Here is a 19,665-nt window from a genome sequence, read left to right as displayed (position 1 = left end):
CGGAGGCTTCTCCGTTTCTCGATCAGAAGCGCCATGGCAACGCCGGCCGGCTTTGATATGCAGATAACCTCAAATTTGTACAGCGGTGCTCTGAAGGGAATATTGACTTTTCCGAGAGGCTGGGAACATTTGCATTCATTGTATCAAAGGCTATCATGTCTCTACTCATTCCCCCAGACTCGGAGGGACTCCTTGTCGGAGCCAGAAATGTGGACTACGCTCTGAGGACGTCGCTCTGGGACTTGAACGTGAGACTGATCCCGAAAGAACTTAACACAATGACTTTGTGACCAACCCGCCCCAACCGTTTGTCGTTCTCCAAAGTTCCCCGGTGCAACGTTCGATTGAAGTCTACCAACATGGATCGCCTGTGTCCGGCGGAAGGCCCGAACCGGACGCGGGCCCTGGTTGGCAGACTGTAGCCCCCCTCTCGATTGTGTTCGGCTTGTGATTTTCAACTTGGGAATTATTACCGACTTGGAACCCAGGGATGGATGTACCGGAAGCTGGCAAGCATGGCAAGACGTCAACGGGTCAAAAGTTGGAAGACCAGAAAAAGGTCCGTAAACATTTTCTTCTTTGTTATCCGTTGTTTTTTTGTATGGTCCGGGAAAAAATGGAGCGAGCTAGTGGGCTAATGGAAGCTAGTTTTGTCTCTTAGTTCACTCTGACCTCCAAGCGGGTCATCTGGATTGGCGTTGAAACCGGCCGCATCGATCCCAGGCGGAGTTCATTCGCTGCCTTTACAATGTGGGGAATTGATGGCGCCGCTTGCAATCTCTGTGGCTTTTATGGACAATTAAGTCAAACAAAAGGTTCTGGTCCAGGTTTTTATACGGCAGCTGTCAAATGCACATGGCCACATTCGTACAGACATTGACCGGATTGTGCTAAGGAAGTGCTTTTGATAAAAATGCGCAGTAATACATCAGAAGCGACATTTGTAGTTCCACCAGGACCTGATACCGTTTTGCTTGCAGAGAATCCAACCCGGTATTCATCGAGCGTTTAACCCTTTGAGGATAATTTGATGCATTCTGCGTTTTTTCAAATGAGATTATAAGTGAGCAAACAGTGACATTTGCTACGGGTCACTTGGCTCAGCACAGCTACAATTTTGGTTTCAATAGGTGGTCGGTGCCAACATGGAAGCTCTCCCGAGTTTTGTCTTGCCTTGGGCTACAAGACGAATGAGTAAAAGCAGATTCTTTATTCTTTTTTTTTATTTTTAATCATACATCTGCCGTTGTTTTCGCGGTGGAACTAGGATGTGGTAACTGCTCAACTTGACAGGTCGAGCCCCTCGAAAATCCAAACCTGAATCCATTCTGCATTTTCCCAGAGAAGTTAAGGCGCCATCGTCAACATAACGTTAATTAATGTGCATTGTCCCTATTTAAATAAATAAATTAAAAAAATAAATAATAATAAAACAAATAAATTAAAGATAATAAATTAATTAAAAAAAAAACTAAATATATTATCTATACTATATATGTATATAAAATATAATAAATATATTATAAATAAATGAATAAATAAATAAATATCCCTGCAGGGTATGACACTTTGCAGCGTCTGTGTGCCAAATTTCCAAAAGTTCAGAATCCCTAAATTGTGAACTGACAGTGCTGAAAAGGCTGCCTCATTTCTATTCTGTGTCACAGAATCTAGTTCATCGTGTGTCCCCTTTACGGAATAGCTAATGCTATTTGTCTTTAGGCGATGATTACAACCGGACCGCTCACCTGACCCCCTTCGGGGAAGCCTTGCACCGTGATTGGCTGTGATTGGCTTGGCAGTTGCTATGTTGCTCGGGAAGTTTTCCTTATCAAATCACGCCTGGCTAACATTTTGTATTTCGCCGACTTCCGCCATTGCTAACCGAGCATCTTCCATGCATTAAGAGTCGAGCATTAAGAGTGAACAAACAGACTCAACCCTCGTGGATTGTAAAAAATAAAATGTCTGGAGCTCCTGCCGGGCGCTGGTTGAATGAATAATTTAATACTGGACCAGTTTGCAGTCTCTGGATTTAACGCATACCATCATATTGCTGAGCACATGTTGGAACAAAGGAGGACAGTTCTGTTACTGAGAACACCCAGCATGTGTCGTCTAAATAATTAAGTTGATGCCGAGTAGTGGACCGGCCCCTATGGATCCGGATTGAAAAGTCAGCCGACACGTGACGGGCCCTTTTCGGAGTGGCGACAGGCCCCGTAAGGAGTCCACCGCCGCGACCCCTCAGACACGCTTGGCTGAGGCCCGACATGTCAGCAGCTCTTTCCACATCAAATTAGCGGGTTGAGACCGCCAAATGAAGTTGGTGGGAAAACATGTCATAACGAGACAAGTGTGGCTTTCATGGAAACATGCCTGTGTGGCATGTGATGAGAGAGAGAGCGAGAGGGTGGGGTGGGGGGGGTACGCACGGGTCAAGTTAACTCATTCACTGCCAGCTTGGTTAAAAATGTATTTTTGACGTCTATAGTCGTCTTTGGTAGTGAATGGGTTAATAATAGAGAGCGAGGAAGTGAGAGAAATGAACTCTGTGACACAACTTTGTGTCGCCTATAAATTTCTTCGCTGACTTAACGTTTATTGGACGTCAATATTTTCTTCTGTGAAAAAAAACCCAATCCTAATTTCCACATTTTTGAAAAACAAAAACTCCTTCGAACAGCTGCGTCTAATTCACACTCGGACGTCTCGTCCAAACGTGGCAAGAGAAAATACCTCGGCGCGATTTAGACATTAACTGCCAGAATTACGCGCATCATTTTCCAGCGGAGGAGACAAAACTTTGAGTTATGTTGTCGCTCTCGTATGTATTACGCCTTCTTTCTGCTACATTAATGTTCGGGATTCAGCGGAACAAGACTTATGATGCAGTGCGGGCAGTAAATCTGCCACGGAATCGAAGTATTCAGATTTGAATTTAATATACACGATAAATACCGCTTTCATTATGGTTGCCGGCCACCCGAAAGCAAAATATATATTCTTCTCAAATCACATCCAGGAAATTTGAATGTATTCTAAATGATTAATTTTACTATCAATCCAAGACATTGGAAATCTCGTCCCATCTATTAACACCCGGCCTTAAATCGCGACCATTTCCGAGCAGGGCTACAATCAAACGTACAAATGAGATGGAATAACCTCCCCTGTCGTAAAACGGCCGGTAAAAGCCTTTCTCCGAGATGTGAGGTCACGGGCAGTCCAATCCCCCTGAAATATCACTTTGTCATAAAAGGCGGCGAGGTCACAAACAAGGTGCGAGGGGTTTAACGGGAATCCCATTATCTCGGGACGAGTAGCCACAACACGTGAATAAGACTTTGTAACTGATAGTGTAAGCTATATAAATGGTAATGGTGACTTTAGACCTCTGTTGGATGGCACTAAATTATTAAATGCAATCTGTCAACCTGAAATAAATTAAATAAAATTAAGAAAAAAAAAAAAACGTAAGAAATATTTAAATAAATACAAATAAATCAAATTTGATCTTATCTGTCAACCTGAAATAAATAAAATAAAATTAAGGAAAAAAAAGCAACAAAATGTAAGAAAAATTTATGAATGAATGAATGAATCTTTATTTCGAAGATGATTTAAAGAATAAAAACAATAAAAAACAAACAATATATATCACTGTTAGAAACTATAATAAAATAACTGTTAGAAAATATAATAAAATAAATATTTAAATAAATACAAATAAATATCTAATTTGATCTTATAATGGATTTTTTCACTTGATCTTGACATAGTTGTAGTTGTGAGAAATAAAACTTGTAGTTGTGGCATCAACAGGAAGAACACCCCGTCACGGAGGTACAAATCGAATACGTTATTGTTCCAACTCGATTATGGTCCGATACCCACGGCTGTCTTTCGCATCCCGCGTGTTGCTTCTCCATGTTTGATACATTATGCATGCTCGATTCTAAGCGTGCTGACACGGAGAAGCCAATCCCTGCGAGTTGTAGCGGCAACCAAGCAAAACCTGCCAGCCATAACAACGGCGGTCCTGAGCACGAGGGCGTCTGGACCGTATCCAAATGGATTTGCTAACATGTCATGCGCTCACCTGCGAGGGTCAACGTGACCCCCCCTCCCTTACCCACTCTGTACTTTTAATGGGAGATAACAGGATTATCCCCAACAGCTGGGTTCTTAAGAGGGACCACGGCCTTCGGGGCTCGAGAGACTCGATAACGTCTGACTCGGAGCAGCTACACGACCAAATGCCGGGATGGTCTCATCTTTATTCCACCAGTGCACCCAGTCAAACAAGTTGGATCCCTCGGGTGCCGTTCATGAATCAGAAAGTCACTTCCAGTCTCTGCGGCGGTTTCATCTGCATTTGTATTCGGTCCGGCGTCCATCTTTTTTTTCCGGCCGCTTCCTAACTCTTATTAAACGCTGTTTGTCTGCATTATATCTAGTTTAGTATTTCCTTCCATCTCAGCGGAAATGAACCGAGCTGGGCCACTCGCCATCCAAATGTGATCTCGCTGACAGATTTCCAATAAGGCGAGAATGACGCATGGTCCCGCCGACAGTTTATCTCCGTCGTGGAACTTCCGTATCCGCTGGGAGTTCATTTCATCTCATCTCAGATTCATATTCGCAAACAGCGGTTGTCCCATTCAATGACGGGAATGTTCGTCTGGGTGTCATCAGTTTCTTTTTGCTTTGTTAGGACAATCAATTTGTTGCCATAGGAGACGGACAGATAACCTTCGGAGAATAAGCCCTCGCAGAAATGTGTTATTTTGATCCCCAATGCCTCAATTCACAGCAAAGCTCAACAGCCCCCGTCGTAAGTGTTAATTGGATGTGATTTTCCAATTTAGCCATCGCCCCGTGATACTCCTCCCCCTATCATGGTTATTATTTTCACCGTGTGTGGATGAACTGTGAACTGGCCCCCGCGGCCCAAAACCTCAGAAGCACTTAGTGAGGTGGGCGTTTGCCACTTCCACTATTCTACACATGAATAAATATGAATCAGGCTCGTGTTAATTGCTTTGCACCCCCCACCCCCATTTGCATCTCGTCCGTTTTTTTTTTTTTATTACCGGAGACCAGACATTAGCGACTCCTGGCTGTTGACTTTGTGGAAATTGTTTCCTTTTTTTTTTGGATGCATCGTTTGATGGAATTTACAGGCTCGCTTTTTCAATTGGAATTTATAAGCACCAAATGAATTAAACATCGACGAACGTAGAGATGAAATCAAATCAATAATTAATCTTCAAACCTGCAATTGCAGGTTTTTCCACCTCGGAATACTGATGACGAAGAGAAAGCCTCGACTCGTATTTTTTTGCGTCTTCTGAAATGCAGTGTGTTTTTCAGCCAGGAACTGTCAGATGTTGTCCTGACTTAAGTCTTTCCTCTTTTTGTGTTTTGATTGTCTGGTCCACATGGAACAGGAAGTTGAACCATCATTATTTATTCAGCAACTCCCAAATCAGCACCAGTTTTTAGTCCGCATGGATCCTTCTGTCTTCTGTCCTTATCCTTCATTCCAGTTGACCTTCCTCTTTTACGGCCAACTAATGAATACATTTAATCTTAATTACATTTCAAAAGTGTCCTTGCGATACGTCCAGTCACTCTCAAGTTCATCCTTGCTGACTTTCCAGCACAATGTGATTTTTGACGTCTTTTCTCGTCAATGGTAGTGAATGGGTGCATTTCTTTTCCCAAGTCAAAAAATCCTAACTAACTTTTCCAGACTACGGAGAAATGATGGCTTTTAGTGTTTTTTGATGGCTTTCCGCCTGTCAGGGAGATGCTGAGAGAAAAAAACAACGGGGTTTTACATGTCAAGCTGCTCTTCAACAACAGTTAGCGTGAAGAGCGAGGTGCAGCGCTGACGGCTCGTCACCGGGTTCAGGTGGAACGCGGCCTTGACAACAGGCGTGATCGATGTCTATGCATGAATCTCCGAGGCTCGTCTTCTAAAGAGGAGCTGAAGTTGCTCTCACCCAAAAAAGGTACCGAGTGGGATCAGGTGTCTTAGTCGAAAGCCGGCAGGATTAAAAAGCTCACTCGGATTTTTTCAAGATGAATACGTGGACTGTCCTTGACCTCACCGATCTGGTCTGTGTTCAAATATTGCATTTTTTTATTCCGGCTAGGAAATAGACATTTATTTCCGAGCTTTTTTTAGCGGTCCCGTTTTTCGGTAAAATGCGATTTCATTTTTGAATCCAATCATTCAATTCCCCGTCTCCGTCATCAAACAAACAACACAATTAGCGTCGTGACATTTTTTGGTCCGCTTTGTCCTCAGTGTCTCATTTTGACTGTTTAAACAAATGAGCGCTTCCTGTGTGGCTCCCGGGCCTGAGATAAGCTCCGTAATGATGTCATTTCAATTTGCCTTAATTCCCTCCCCATTTGCAATCAATTTTCCACTGTGACTAAGAGCAGTCTTCGCTTGCCACCCACGGCTCCGCTCCACTTTTGAAGCCAAAAATTTGAGTATTACATATTCAGGGTATATTACATTAATTTGATTCTGCTTGGTTGTAGTTTGATTTTAATTGTTGCTAGGCAGATTGCTTGATCAGAATTCAACCTCGAGAGGTTTTCAAGCAGCACTTAGGATTGTTGTCGAGCATGTCGGGGATTTGTTAAAACACTCGGGGGGGGTCACTTAAGCTTTCACCCTGTACAATTTTGTAACGCACTTTTCATTGTTTTCTTGACTTCCTCCCGTGTGGGAATTTTATGAGAGGATTATTTATTTTAAGCCTCTGCACCCCCTGCTGCCTTTTGCGATTTTTGAAGTAGGAAAGGATTCTGTTGTATGGTATTATATATTTAAAAAAAAAAAAAAAAAAAAATCCCTCCAGATAAGCTCATTTGAAGAATCCACATTTTGGATTACACATCTGAGGAACGCCGGCACGCCACAGGTGATGCTGCAGCACTGGGAGGGATGTCGAACGTGTTCTCCGAGCATGTCGCCGCTGACCTACTGCAGGTTCTCTGTGTTTCACTTAAGCTTTTAATCTCCAGGGTTGTGCTTGCTCAGTCGCAACCATTGGGGAGCAAGCCTCTGCCACCCCCCAAGTTAACCACCTGCTGGATAGATCACAGGCCACGCATGAGAAGATATGGCAGCAGCTTGCTGTACAGAGAGGTTAACATCACGTCTGTATGGAAGGTGTTTTAAATTCATGATGTGTGACGGGGTAAAAAAAAAAAAGTGGTGGGTTTTAGGAATAGCTGTGGGGGTGCACCTTCCGGAAGTGTGAGGGTCATGCGAAGCACAACAGAGCATTGTCGCTTTGATGAACGCTGACCTCTCCGCTTGCTTCTGTCTGAAGGAATTTACAATGACTTTCCCCGCTTGTCATTTTGACAAAATGCCATCGCCCGCATCCCCCCGTGGGCAGCGCCAAGGTGAGCCGCTTTGACATTTTGGCTTGAAGAATATAGGGCAAGGTGACACAAGGAGGAAAAGTAAAGTCGCCGATATCCTTTTTTTTTTTTTCGGCTTTACTGGCTAAGTCACGGTCAATCGTAACTTGTCGTACGAGGAAACGCTATAATACGATTCCATTTTCTCATTGGGGGTCACCCTGTGTGACAGCTCCATATTTCATCTAATCTAGCATCAATGGAGCTTTTCACCTCCGTCGGCGCAAAGTGCTTCTGCAGGTATGCTCGACAAGCCATAAATAAGCTTGAAACAATATCAAATGAAAATATAGTCTCGCCCTTAATGGTCCCGGGACGGCGGTTCGGCTCGCTTGCACTCACCTCCCGCTTATTTAGCTCCGCCCCCTTCCTCACAGAAATGTAGTGTGAAACCATCACTTTTCATTCTCTGTCTTCCTGTTAGCTTTCCGCCGCCACACGGGGGACCGAAACATTTCCGCTCGATTCGTATCGATCTTGTGAATGAAGTCTGGTGTCAGACCGCCCACAAACCGCCACCAGGTCAACACGAATCAATGAATCGAATGGCGTCCCATCTGTGACTCCCAGTAGGTTGCAAAAATACCCACCCCCCCCTCCTCCCTCAAGGTGGCTCTCCTGACACAGCCCAGATTGGCAACGGCAGCCGGCAAACACTTGCGCCAAGAATCACGTGAGGCTACAGTCTGCCGCTCCCCCACCCCCCCGTCTGGCAACAAAATGGTCGTTTGGAACTCGAGCCCAAGGACGATGAAATATCCGCTCCCCAACAACATCCACATTTTTCTTTATCACTCTCCTATCCTCTCACATCTGCACCGTGTCAGCGGCTGTCAATCAAAAGACACCGACAACCCACCCCCCCCGGGATCCCTCATTAACGGCGACTTGTGTTTAGACAAGGCGAGAACGTCGTTCGAAGATACACAAGCAAAGTCCCGCACACCCAGTAACACAAACACAGCCGACGTCTCGGAATAACCCGAGATGCCGGCGGTCGGAGAGCATCTCCAGGTCTCGGACCTCCCTGCACCACCTCCATCCTAAATAATCACGGGGGCATTCGAAACCCAGAGAAAATAACTTAATTGGTATGCTATTTGAGGTTTTTTTTTTCCCAATGTCACGGAGCAGCTATAAATTATACACTGTGTTCCTTCCACCAGGCAGCTCTGCAATCTTAATCAAACTGGATGTTTGACTTTTTTTCACCCAAATTTTTTTGCAAGAAGACCGTTCAGGCTTTATAGTAGTGACAAGTTAAGTATGCGTTTTGTTAGTTCCGCTGAAATAACAAGGGCAATGAAAACTAGCCCAAAGCACGGTTAAGCCAAAATACAAAGCCCGTCAAATTAGAGGCAAGTCAAAAAAAAGTGGCTTGATGGGAAGGCGGGTCACGAACTTGGAATGCGAGACGGAGACCACGGTGTAAATTGTAACCCTGCAAAACCGGCACATTTCCTCTCTCCGAAAAACGTAGCGATGTCGGCAAAAAACGAGATTTCCCACTCCTGTCTTTTCTCGAGTCATCGTTGTACTTTTTAAAATTGAGATTTGAGTGATTAGTCAGCAAAAAAAAAAACTTTTAGTGTAGGGCAGGGTTAGGGATTGTCAAACTGTGGTCCGCGGCCCTGTAGTGGTCCGTGACAGTATCGCAGATGGTCCGCGAAATTGGAAATGGAAAATTAAAAAATATATATTTAGTATTCAGACTTGATTCATTTTCCAGCTAATTTTGTGAATTATTTACCCATCCAAATTATGTCAAACGTAACTGAGATTCTCAAAATAGACATACAAATGCAAATAAATAGCCTATCCTCCTTCGGTGTGAAATTGTTGAAAATGTAGGACACACTGTACTTTTTGTAGTTTGTAGTTTTGGCGCCGTAACCTGACCATCAAGGAGACGCTATTATCCGCATGTTTTATACTGAGGGGGATTGTTTTGCGGTTGTTGCTGGTCAAACCGAAATATTTACTCGCAACTTTGCAGTGCGGAGTGAGTGAGTGGGTGGGAGGGCAGCGTTGAATGAAATCTGGTCAGGAATTGATTCAAATAGTTTGAACTGGAAGGGTAAATATGTAAAAAGAAAAAAATACTGTTTCTTATTTAAGTTAAGCTTAGCAGATATCATTTTCTCGTTTTCTTTCGATTTCGGCTTCAGCGCACTCGCCGTGTTCTCCGCTATCCCGATCCGTCGCCTTCTTCCGTAAGAGCTTCTCTGCCCCCACAGGGATCCAAAGTTGAACCGCTCGACATCCCCCCTAAATATATACCGGGGCTGGATTTTTATCCAGGCCACCGTATCGTCGCAATTGATCGAAGAGAAGCGCTGAGGAGGCAGCTGACCTTTTCCTCGGCATGCACAATCTGTGGCGCCCTTCTCCTCCACTTCCTCCGTCTGTCTCCTAAGAGCGCATCCTTTTCCTCATAAGTCTGTTGTGTCCCCTGCAGCCTTTTTTTCTTTTTCGGAAGCACCAGCTTGATTCCTTAACGCTTGTCTCACGGGCTAAGAGCTGCTAAACGGCGGTAATATGGAGGTGAGGGATGCTCGCTTTCCTAGATTGAACACTGCCATCTGTTGACGGGTGAGACAATTACACATCTGGGGCTATCGTTGAGTACAATTAAAGGAAGTGAGGAAAGGATGCAGCTTTCGGTCATATTTTGAAACGCTTCGCCCCTCCCTCGTCCCACCTCCAAGCTTTTCTGACTCCTTTTTGTGCTGCCGTGATGTCATCCATGAGCTGATTATCTTATTTTTAAATGAGTCAAGGGACCGTCGTGCTTGAATGGCACTGGAAAAAAATCTCCCGTCAAGCCCTATGTTTGTGTTTTCTGATTAAAATCAAATTAGCCACCCAGCACTATTATTCTGCACTTTCTGCTTTGACGTATGCTTAGTTAATTGGATCACACAGCGGACAAACAGAGGGCTTACAGAAGCGGAAAAAAAAAATCGGAAATTAAATTGGAATTTGGGCTTCATTATCTCCGGTCGGGAAAGGGGAATGAGCCTTGAATCGCCAGTCAGGTGTGCCGGAATGAATTTGGAGGCAGATAAAACTCTATTTACACACATGAGGTGTGTGTTTGTGGTGACTTGGCACCGATCTCAACCTTACCCGTAATCAGATTCCCGCATATCACTCAAAGAGCAGCCATCCATGCCACCAAATGCATCCAATGCACTCAGCGTGATGAATTATCCTTCACGCCAATATTGTGAAATGGGAATTTGGAGACAATGAGGAAGTATGAAAGTCCTACAACTGAAAACAAATAATTAAACCAAGGCAATAAATGAGTTGCAGGCCTTTTTTTTTTTTCCCTCCATACGGCGAACATGTGACAAAAGTCATTGTGGAGTCAATATTTGGGTCAGGCGTTGTTGACAAGGCAACAAGGATCAACTCATTCGCATGTATTTTAAAATTCAAAAATATTCACTTGAATGCAAACAGTTGCTTGTTTTGGGAGTTTTTTTAATTTGCCGTTGGTCAGCAGAACAGAGGATGGCCGCTGCTGTATTTAGGTCAGCGTGTGTTTGTTTTCCATTCATTTCACCAAAGAACAATGTGAGTCCGTGCACACAAAGGAACCATAACTTAAAAATACACTCTCGAATCCCGATACGTTCTCTTATGACCACTTAAGAAAGCTGGCTGGTTTATAGAAAAGCTAGCAACAAAAAAAAAAATGCTACTACAGAGAATCATTTTTCCTCTCATCAGTCGTTGCCTGCAGGAAGAATTCTGGCCGGCGTTTTGTTGACATTTTCACTCAGGCGGTTCAGCGAAGGACAGCCGCAAAATGAACGTGTAACAAACCGCAGATAACAACTGGAAGGCTTGCGCAATCAAACCTTAAGAGCTTTTATGTACTGTCCTTGTTGTAATTATTATTATTACTTTTGTCTTTTGGAACATTTTGATTGGATGGTGGCTTATTCAATAATCGCTCTCAATAAACAAACAATAGTTCCAGTGTGACTGCTAGATAAGACACTATGTGGTCTAAAAAGTCTGGTGAAAATTATCTTAGCACACTGAGGCTTGTTATTGCATTGAGTTGTTGGGGGGGAAAAAAAAAAATCTGGAATTTCCCGTGACATCAGTTGAACCCTTTTTACACAATTTATAAAATGATCATTAGTTATTTATTTTAAATGAATGTAAATTCATAGTTATTTTATATTTCTTGTATTATATAATAAAATACTATTATTGTTACTATACCTGGGTGCACGGAACAGATTAATTGCATTTACATTATTTCCTACAAGAAATATTGCTTTGGTTTTTGTATGTTTTTTGTTAGATTTTGTGAAACTTTTATGTGAGCCATGCTATTATTTTTTTGGGGGGTTCTCCTGCAGCATACAGAATAATTATTAAGAAGATAAGCCTCCATATACCGTATTTTCCGCACTATAAGGCGCACCTAAAAACCTCCAATTTTCTCAAAAACCGACAGTGCGCCTTATAATCAGGTGCACCTTATATATGGACCAATATTGAGCCACTACAGCAGGCGTGTCCAAAGTCCGGCCCGCGGGCCAAATGTATATATCTTATATATGGACAAAGTTTTATTCATTGAAGGTGCGCCTTATAATCCGGTGCGCCTTATATATGGACACAGTTTTCAAATGGGCCATTCATTGAAGGTGCGCCTCATAATCCGGTGCGCCTTATAGTGCGGAAAATACGGTATGTGTAATTATTCATAGACTAAACATAGATTCGATGATCCAGAGCCCCGCCCGACCTGTTGAGACTCAGTCAAAAAAGTTACTCTCTCAGCTGAAACGCAGAATCTAAAAAGGCAAACGCACATTGTGGGAAAAAAGTGGAAAATCGAAACCACAATTCCCGAGCAACGTCTCCATCGGCATGGCTCTTACCAACTTCCCAGCCGTGACCCCGCAAACGGCGCTTTAAAGCCTTTCCAGTGCGGGTCCGACGGCTTCGACCCGCAGCTGGGAAACTTCTGCAACCAACCAAAATGCCCGTCGGACCTCCGCATTCGGGATCTCAAATTTAATACCACCTCAAAGCAAACAAGACGGGAAAAAAAAAAAAAAAAACGTGTTGCAAAACAACAGATGTTTTTCCAACAGTAGTTGGATAGTTTTCAGTGAGCGGTTTGTCCTTGTTTAGTCTTGTGACCTCATGACAGCGGTCTGTCAGACCAACATCGGCTTCCTTCTCGGCATTGCCGCTGCACTTAATGACAGCGTCTGTTCTTAAATTAAAAAAAAAAAATCCAGCTTTCATGTCCTTTTGTTGCCTTGGCGCAACACTGACATCAAATCTGATTGTTTGTGACCAGTGGATACGAAATCATTTTTATGATGTTTTTTTAATTCCCTTTTGATTTTTTTCCCATCGCAACACCAAATTCAGCCTTTCATGGTTTCAATAAAAAGTCAGTTAGCTTGGAGCTAGCTAACCAAAACCCGCAACAGATGTCCCAATTTTTTTTGTTCTTTATTGATTGATTGCCAATTGCCCGCCGTATAAACAGCTAAAAGAGTCACGAATCGCAAAAAGGGGGAATCCCTTCCAATGATCAAAAGATGATGATTCACCTAAAGTTAATTCCTGCAGCGGCTTTTTGCTCCGACTGAGGTTTTTTCGGGTGCCCACAAAAATCACCAGAGTCACTTAAAAATCCATTAAGTTTCGGAGATGCACAAAAGGACACTCAACCACATGTTTAAAACTATATCGTGCAACTTTTCGAGTCTGCCAAGCTGTTTTTGGTTGGCGGAATGAAACTGCTACCAGTAAAACATTTGTTAAGGTTCAAAGGTTGGTGGGAAAGTTAAAAGCGCAATAAAATTATGTTGTCTGTTGTTTCCGGATTGTGGATCTCTCAATAGAACATTCGAACTTGATTTTTCTTTATATTTTGGGATTGCTGACCATTTGGTGGGAGGCGGAGTCACGAAAGCTGCTTTTTTTGCATGCGTGTCAATTAATGGCAAAACTCTGGAGAGAATTCAGAAGGGGAGCGCTTTCCTCTCGACGATCAACAGCGTTTTAGCTCTGTAATTGTTTACATCTGTCTCATTCCAACAAAAATTATTACAAAAACATCTCAAGGTCCCGTTGGGCCTTTGGAACTTTTTTTGGCAGCGGATGAGAGAGGCCATCCAAAAACTGAGGCCAAGCTTCGCTCCACCGCACCAGCGGTTCTTTCCTCTTACTCGTCAAGGTCACACGTTACATGGCGGCGGCGGCGGCACGTTTGCCTCGTCAATATCGTCACGTTGGAAGTGATATACATCGCGCCACGCAAACTTTCATACATTGCCATGCGGGATGTTGCGTTTGTTACGAGGCGACAAAAAAGATTTATTGCCTCGCCATTTATTGGCGGTTTCCTTTTAAATGTTAAACGATTGCAACAGCGGTTAGGAACAGAGATGGACGGATGATGGGAACTTGTTTTGTGGGAAAAAGAAAATGACTCATCTTGATTCATTTTTTTTTTTAGGTCAGTACAGTACATCCCATACTTGAAATGATCTTACAAATATGAATGTGAAAAATCAAAACGACTTGTTTTTATTGGCGTGCCATCAGAGGCAATTATCATGAAAGAACCATTTACTTATTTATTTATTAAATTAAAAAAAATATATATATATTTTTTTTTATTCATTTATTTATTTTTTAGTACAATCCCATAGGAGGCTAATTACAATTGATTCTTGGTACAAGCTATAAATATGTCCCAAAATGCCATCGGGCAATGTCAAATATTTTTGCCCCGAGGCTAGCCCGCAGGCTAAACTGCTCCACTCTGATTCACTTGTTGATTATAATTTAATGCCGGTCTGTCTCGAGCAATCAACGACATCAAACTGACGTTCCTCTTCAGCCGATCTCCGTTTTGGTGTCGGTTTGAATCTACCACTTCAGATCCAGTTGAAAATGTATATTTTTCATCTGCAGTCTAATTGTTTCTGTCAGACCACTTTTGCTTTCCAACCGGCCTGAGAGCGGGGATTAAGAGATTAAGGGCGGCCCCCTGTGCCCATCGCTGGCACCGACGGGGGGCGAGCGCCTGTCCGTCGCATATGTCCGTGCCCCCTTGCAGCCAGACCGGGGACACATTTCCCTCTCTGACTTTTAATTCCTCTGGCCAAGCTCCGCCCCCAGGGAGTCATCCCCTGATGGCAACGACTTGTCCATCCTCATGTGACCGTCCGTCCATCCATCCATGTTTGCAAAGCGCTAACTTTGGATTAACGCCCCGACGTCAATCCCTGATAGCCATGTGCGTGTCTGCGGAACGTCTTGGATCAAGCGACGGGGCGAGATTTTGAGTGACAAGGGGAAAGTGACAGATGGCAGCAGAGTGATGGAGGGGGAGGAAGGATTGTGTGTCACTCGGCTACCCGCGTGTCGACTTTTCAGATTAGTGTGTATTGTTGCCCGTTGGATCCGTGTCAGCATGTGCATTCAGTTTTGATTTGATCATGAAGTGGCTATCGTCGGTGCGTTCCGTGTTCCTGGGGGGCAGCCGCAGTGCCCCCGTCACACCGGCCGGCAGCCCCAACATGCACTCCAAGGAAGACCTGAACGCCAAACGGGTAAGAACGTGAACATACCGTGGCAGAACCGGGAAATTATCCGTCTATAGGGTCATTGTTGGGACTCGAACTCAGAATCCAGCTTTGTAATGGTGCATAATGGCAGCTCGACGGCGGATTTGCTGCCCTCGAATGTTTTCAAACAATGGAGTGAGGTGATTATATCATCTCCCGGTCTAATAGCAATAATGGAGCCTGTGCGGCTTAATATTTTGCGGCAGGAACGTCTCGGACTTGATTGATGAAGGGGTTGCGGCCCGCTGTTCTGCCTTCTCTCTCCAACTGGACTTCCCAGACCTGTATCTGAAGGCTCTCGTCTCTAATATCAATAAACGGCAGATGGAAAGGAATTGAAACCTTCCAGATGAAAGTTCTATTGTTCCTCAAAAAGAAAAACACTGGGAATAGAAAGACAGAGAAACTGGCTTTAGGGGAAGTGAGGAAACAACAGTTCAACCTTGAGTCGCTCTTTGATTTTTGTTATCAGGCCTCTTGCAGATAAGAAGGAAAGTTCTCCCGACAGCTGTGCGCTGCATAAAAGGTTGGGGAAACTTTTTGTGTTTTATCAGAAGAGGAAAACTCGAATGGCTTGCCGCTGTCAGCCTTTTTCAGTCTTAGGCGTCAATCCCAATCGCCCGTGGAGATAATAACGACATGGCCGCAGGTATTCTGGGTAAATTATACAGTCCTGTAAAGTGGTTCTAATTTTTGTGATTTTTTTTTATTTTTTTTTTAAGGTGACTCACCACTCCCTTTGTCAAGAATGAAAGGAGCGATTGCTTGGACTTGTGTGCTTTCTCACTCTGTTGCCACAATGCCCTTTTCATTTCACGTCTTTTCATTAAGGGTTGGCAGGACTTTGTGTGCGCGTGCCAAGTTTAGGAGGACTCCTCGCAGCTGTCGATTGCTCGCTTAGCCTCCTCTCTGTGTTTAACGATGCGACTTCCTTCGTTGATGTGGTATGACTGACCTGTTGCCTTTTAACTCGTTCATAAAATAAAATTCATTAAATAAAATGTTGATGAGAATATTCGTCCGCGGGATATTACGTCAGTGACTACCGTATTTTCCGGACTATAAGGCGCACCTAAAAACCGAAATATTTCTCAAAAGTGCGCCTTATAGTCTGGTGCGCCTTATATATGGACCAAATTCCGAAATTTAAACTGGCCCGAAGCATTGTGTCATGAAATCAATCATAAGTGGCCCGCTAAAGACTATGAATCATGAATCATAAAGACTATGGATCATTATTTTGTGATTATAAAGTAATTTGTTGCGTCTGAAGTTGAAATAAAAAAGATAAAATGAAGAATGATTTGATTTGGATCAAAAATCCGACATGATGCATTAATGGTGCGCCTTATACTCCGGTGCGCCTTATATAAGGACAACGTTTTAAAACAGGCCATTCATTGAAGGTGCGCCTTATAGTCCGGTGCACCTTATAGTCCGGAAAATACGGTAGTTTTCTCGTCCCTGGGAAATAAAAAGTTATAATAAAAAAAATGGAGGATGGAGGTTGATCTAGCATGGCGATGTTCGACTTGGCCAGGAACTGTCAGATGCTCATGCCATTATACGCAAGTGCGTTGTCATAATGAAACCATTTTTTTTTTTTTTCCCCGATAATTTCTGGATTCATACAATGCTCAGATAACTTTGTCTATTCCCGCCTGTCCTCATTAGAGCAAACTCTCTAGCCTCAATATGGCCTCCCATATCCCGACTTGGGTTCTCCCTCAAAAGAAGGAAAACGTATTGTATTATTTTTGGAATTGCCGGGGCATAGAAAATCATCTCGGTGCCGTGTTAATATCACGCTGTGTTCCTGTGAAATTGCGCGTGAGAGAGCTCCTGCGCCCGACCGGCTGTGCAAATGAGAGAACTTTATGCAGTTCTACACTTTTGCCGTCTTAATCCTGAATCATATCTCGCTCCTGCACATTCCCTCCTTGTACTTTAATTTGCTCCTTGCCTTGAAAAACTTTTTACACCTTTCAAAACTTTTTTTTTTTAACTACCTCAAATCTGGCTAGAGAGTAATGTGAGAGCAAGGTTGTTTTTATTTTAACGGAATAAATTCCAATATAAGTGGTTAAGTATTTCTTTGTTTGCTTATCTCGACCGTACTGTTTATTTCTGCCATTACTTTCAGCAAGCTAAATCCGCTCAAATATATCTCCAGATGTAAGAAACCAGAATGGAAGTTTAAGTTACAGTTGTAGCGTGTAATTATTGCTGTCAGCTGAAAAATGAAATACAAAAATGTACATCAGAAGAAGAAGAGGCGGGCTGGAGGGGGGAAAAACAAGAAGGGGAGGGGCGAGTGAGTTGGAATGCTCAACTTTCTCATGCAGCGTTACTTAACCAGCTCACCATTATTTCAACGGGGCACGCTCGAGGCAGGCCAGGATAAACAGCAAAACACAGAGCAGCGCCCCAGCACCATAATCAGAATCGTATACAAGTCGGCCAACTGCTTATTATAAGATACTTAGAATAAAGTGTGCCGCTTCAAGCCAAAGAACAAGAAAAATCACTTTGAAAGGGCCTGTCAGATGTGCAACAGTCTGTGACTTCAATGTAGCCTTGACCAATCCGGAAAAAAAAAATGGTTGGAAAACAAAATGATTAAAATTAGCCGTATTAGCATGATTCAAATATTTATAGTCATCTGATAGGAAAAATTTTGTTATGTCCAAACTGTTATTGATCCCAAAGGCAAGTCGGCCGCTGATGGATCATTTGACCTTTCTTGGAACGACAGTTTTATTGGTTCTGAACTGATGCTATCAAGTTCTTCCCACCAAAAGTATGAATTCCAAACCAGGAATTTAGGGTCAGTAACCTCACAGGCGCCGCCACGCTCACGATTTACGTCTTTCGATAACGCGTCATGTCGAGAAGACGGCATCGCTCTGCCGAAAAAGGTCGCTTGCGTCATTCTCGCTCAGTCAGCAGTAATTATACTGCTAGAATAAACAACGGCATATTTGTGTTTGCATGTGCTAAAAATGCAAATGAGGAGGGGAAATGCATTAGAACGACTGGCTAATTTGTTTTTGGCTCATTAGCCGGCATCTTCCCCAACACACGGCCCTCTCGACTGGATGAGAAAGAAATTGCTTTGCCCTTTAGCCACAATGAATGAAGAGTATAATCACAGCTTGATAAATGACATATATAATGATGTCTCCATATTAATACGTCCAAAAGCCGTCCAGTTGTGACTAACCCATTTGCTGCCTGATCATCATCAAACTGCACCCATCTGGAATGAACAGATCATCAACAGTCTTATTCAAATTAATCCTTTTTTTATCCACAAATTTAAAATCGCCCAATTGGAAAAAAATTACTAAAATTAATTAATCGACAACATATTGATTATTAAATTAATCGTGTATTTTAATAATTGGGTAATTGTTTAAAGCCATCGTTGAACTAAAGATTGTCCAAATCTGCAAAGTCATAATTCAGATTTCGTCAGCCCTTCATGAAAACAGACTGATTTATTTTTGTGGCTAATCGAAATAAGACATATCTTTTTTAAACAATGACCATCGATTACCATCTTGTGAAATATTGCTGAACTGTTAGTATTTTTTTAATCACAAAATATTTAGTAAAAAAACACTAATAGTGGGAAATACATTTTAATTCAAATAAAACTGTATATAATTATTCGACTAATCGATAGAATAATCGATAAAATATTCGTGACGGTCCTATATTGAAGTGAAAGACCCACGAACATGGACCCGTGAACCTTTTCAAACCTCAACACAAAACACAAGAGAAAGCCTCTTTTCTCTAGATTTGGACTTTTTTTTTTTTTTTTGGCAGTGCCAAAGGTCTTTTGGAATGCATTTGATTTTTCTCCACTTCCAACAAACTGTGCTCCATTCAAAGTCAGACTGGGCGCGCTCAGCTCCCCATTAGATGTGGTGCGCTAGCGGGATGGAGTTACTTGACCACAGGGATAGTCAAATTGAGGACTCGCTATATCATATGACCATTAAATGTTATCGTAACGTGCAGAGGTTAAAATGATGTCTTCTGACTGGGTGGTGTTGACAGCGAAAGAATTTCCTTCGACTTAGCAAAGAACTTTAATGGACCACTGTCCCATCATGGCCGCCAAGTAAGGTGGCTTCCAGTAGTCTGTGTGTCGTTTTGCAGTAGCTCCCCTCAGCAGAATCTGGAGGGGAGGTTGTTTATGAAATTAACATTCCTGGCCCACGATATTGAGGCACACAAGTTTTTTTTTTTTTTTCGTTTCCCCCCGCTTATGCTATCAACGTGTTTGTGGCAATTTCACAGTCCGCCAGTCAAGCGAAACTCTCGCCAGCTGGTTGGACTGTATATTTTACGGCCTTTGCTTTTACTTTTCAACGAGGGGGGGGGGGGATGTCATTTATTGATGGAGTTTCTGGGCTTTTCTTCCAGACTTGTTGATCGAGAGGCAAACTCGCACGACTCCAAACTTTTTAAGGAATCAGAGAATTCAACATTGGTCTGGCTTTTGTTTACATCTCCCCTTAAAACTGGTAATCCGACAAATGTTTCTTCTGGATTTACGGGAAGAGTCGATGAC

The 19,665-nt window shown here is 43.0% G+C and overlaps 1 protein-coding gene across 2 annotated transcripts in view; it reads left to right on the top strand.

The window, feature by feature from the left end:
- nav3 (neuron navigator 3) overlaps window positions 1-19,665 on the top strand; it is a 101,808-nt gene that overhangs the window by 17,860 nt on the left and 64,283 nt on the right. The window contains exons 3-4 of one of the 2 annotated variants that reach the window (XM_037243846.1): window positions 178-248; window positions 325-559. In XM_037243846.1, coding sequence (XP_037099741.1) covers window positions 491-559 — 69 coding nt within the window. In that variant the 5' untranslated portion in view covers window positions 178-248; window positions 325-490. Of the gene's footprint in view, window positions 1-177; window positions 560-19,665 lie in introns of both variants that reach the window. The other variant, XM_037243845.1, reaches the window with a different exon arrangement.

This window comes from Syngnathus acus, chromosome 23 (genome assembly GCF_901709675.1).
Source record: "Syngnathus acus chromosome 23, fSynAcu1.2, whole genome shotgun sequence".
Lineage (NCBI taxonomy): Eukaryota > Metazoa > Chordata > Actinopteri > Syngnathiformes > Syngnathidae > Syngnathus > Syngnathus acus.
Note: the sequence above shows the minus strand (reverse complement) of the source record. Positions and strands in the feature narration are given on the sequence as shown.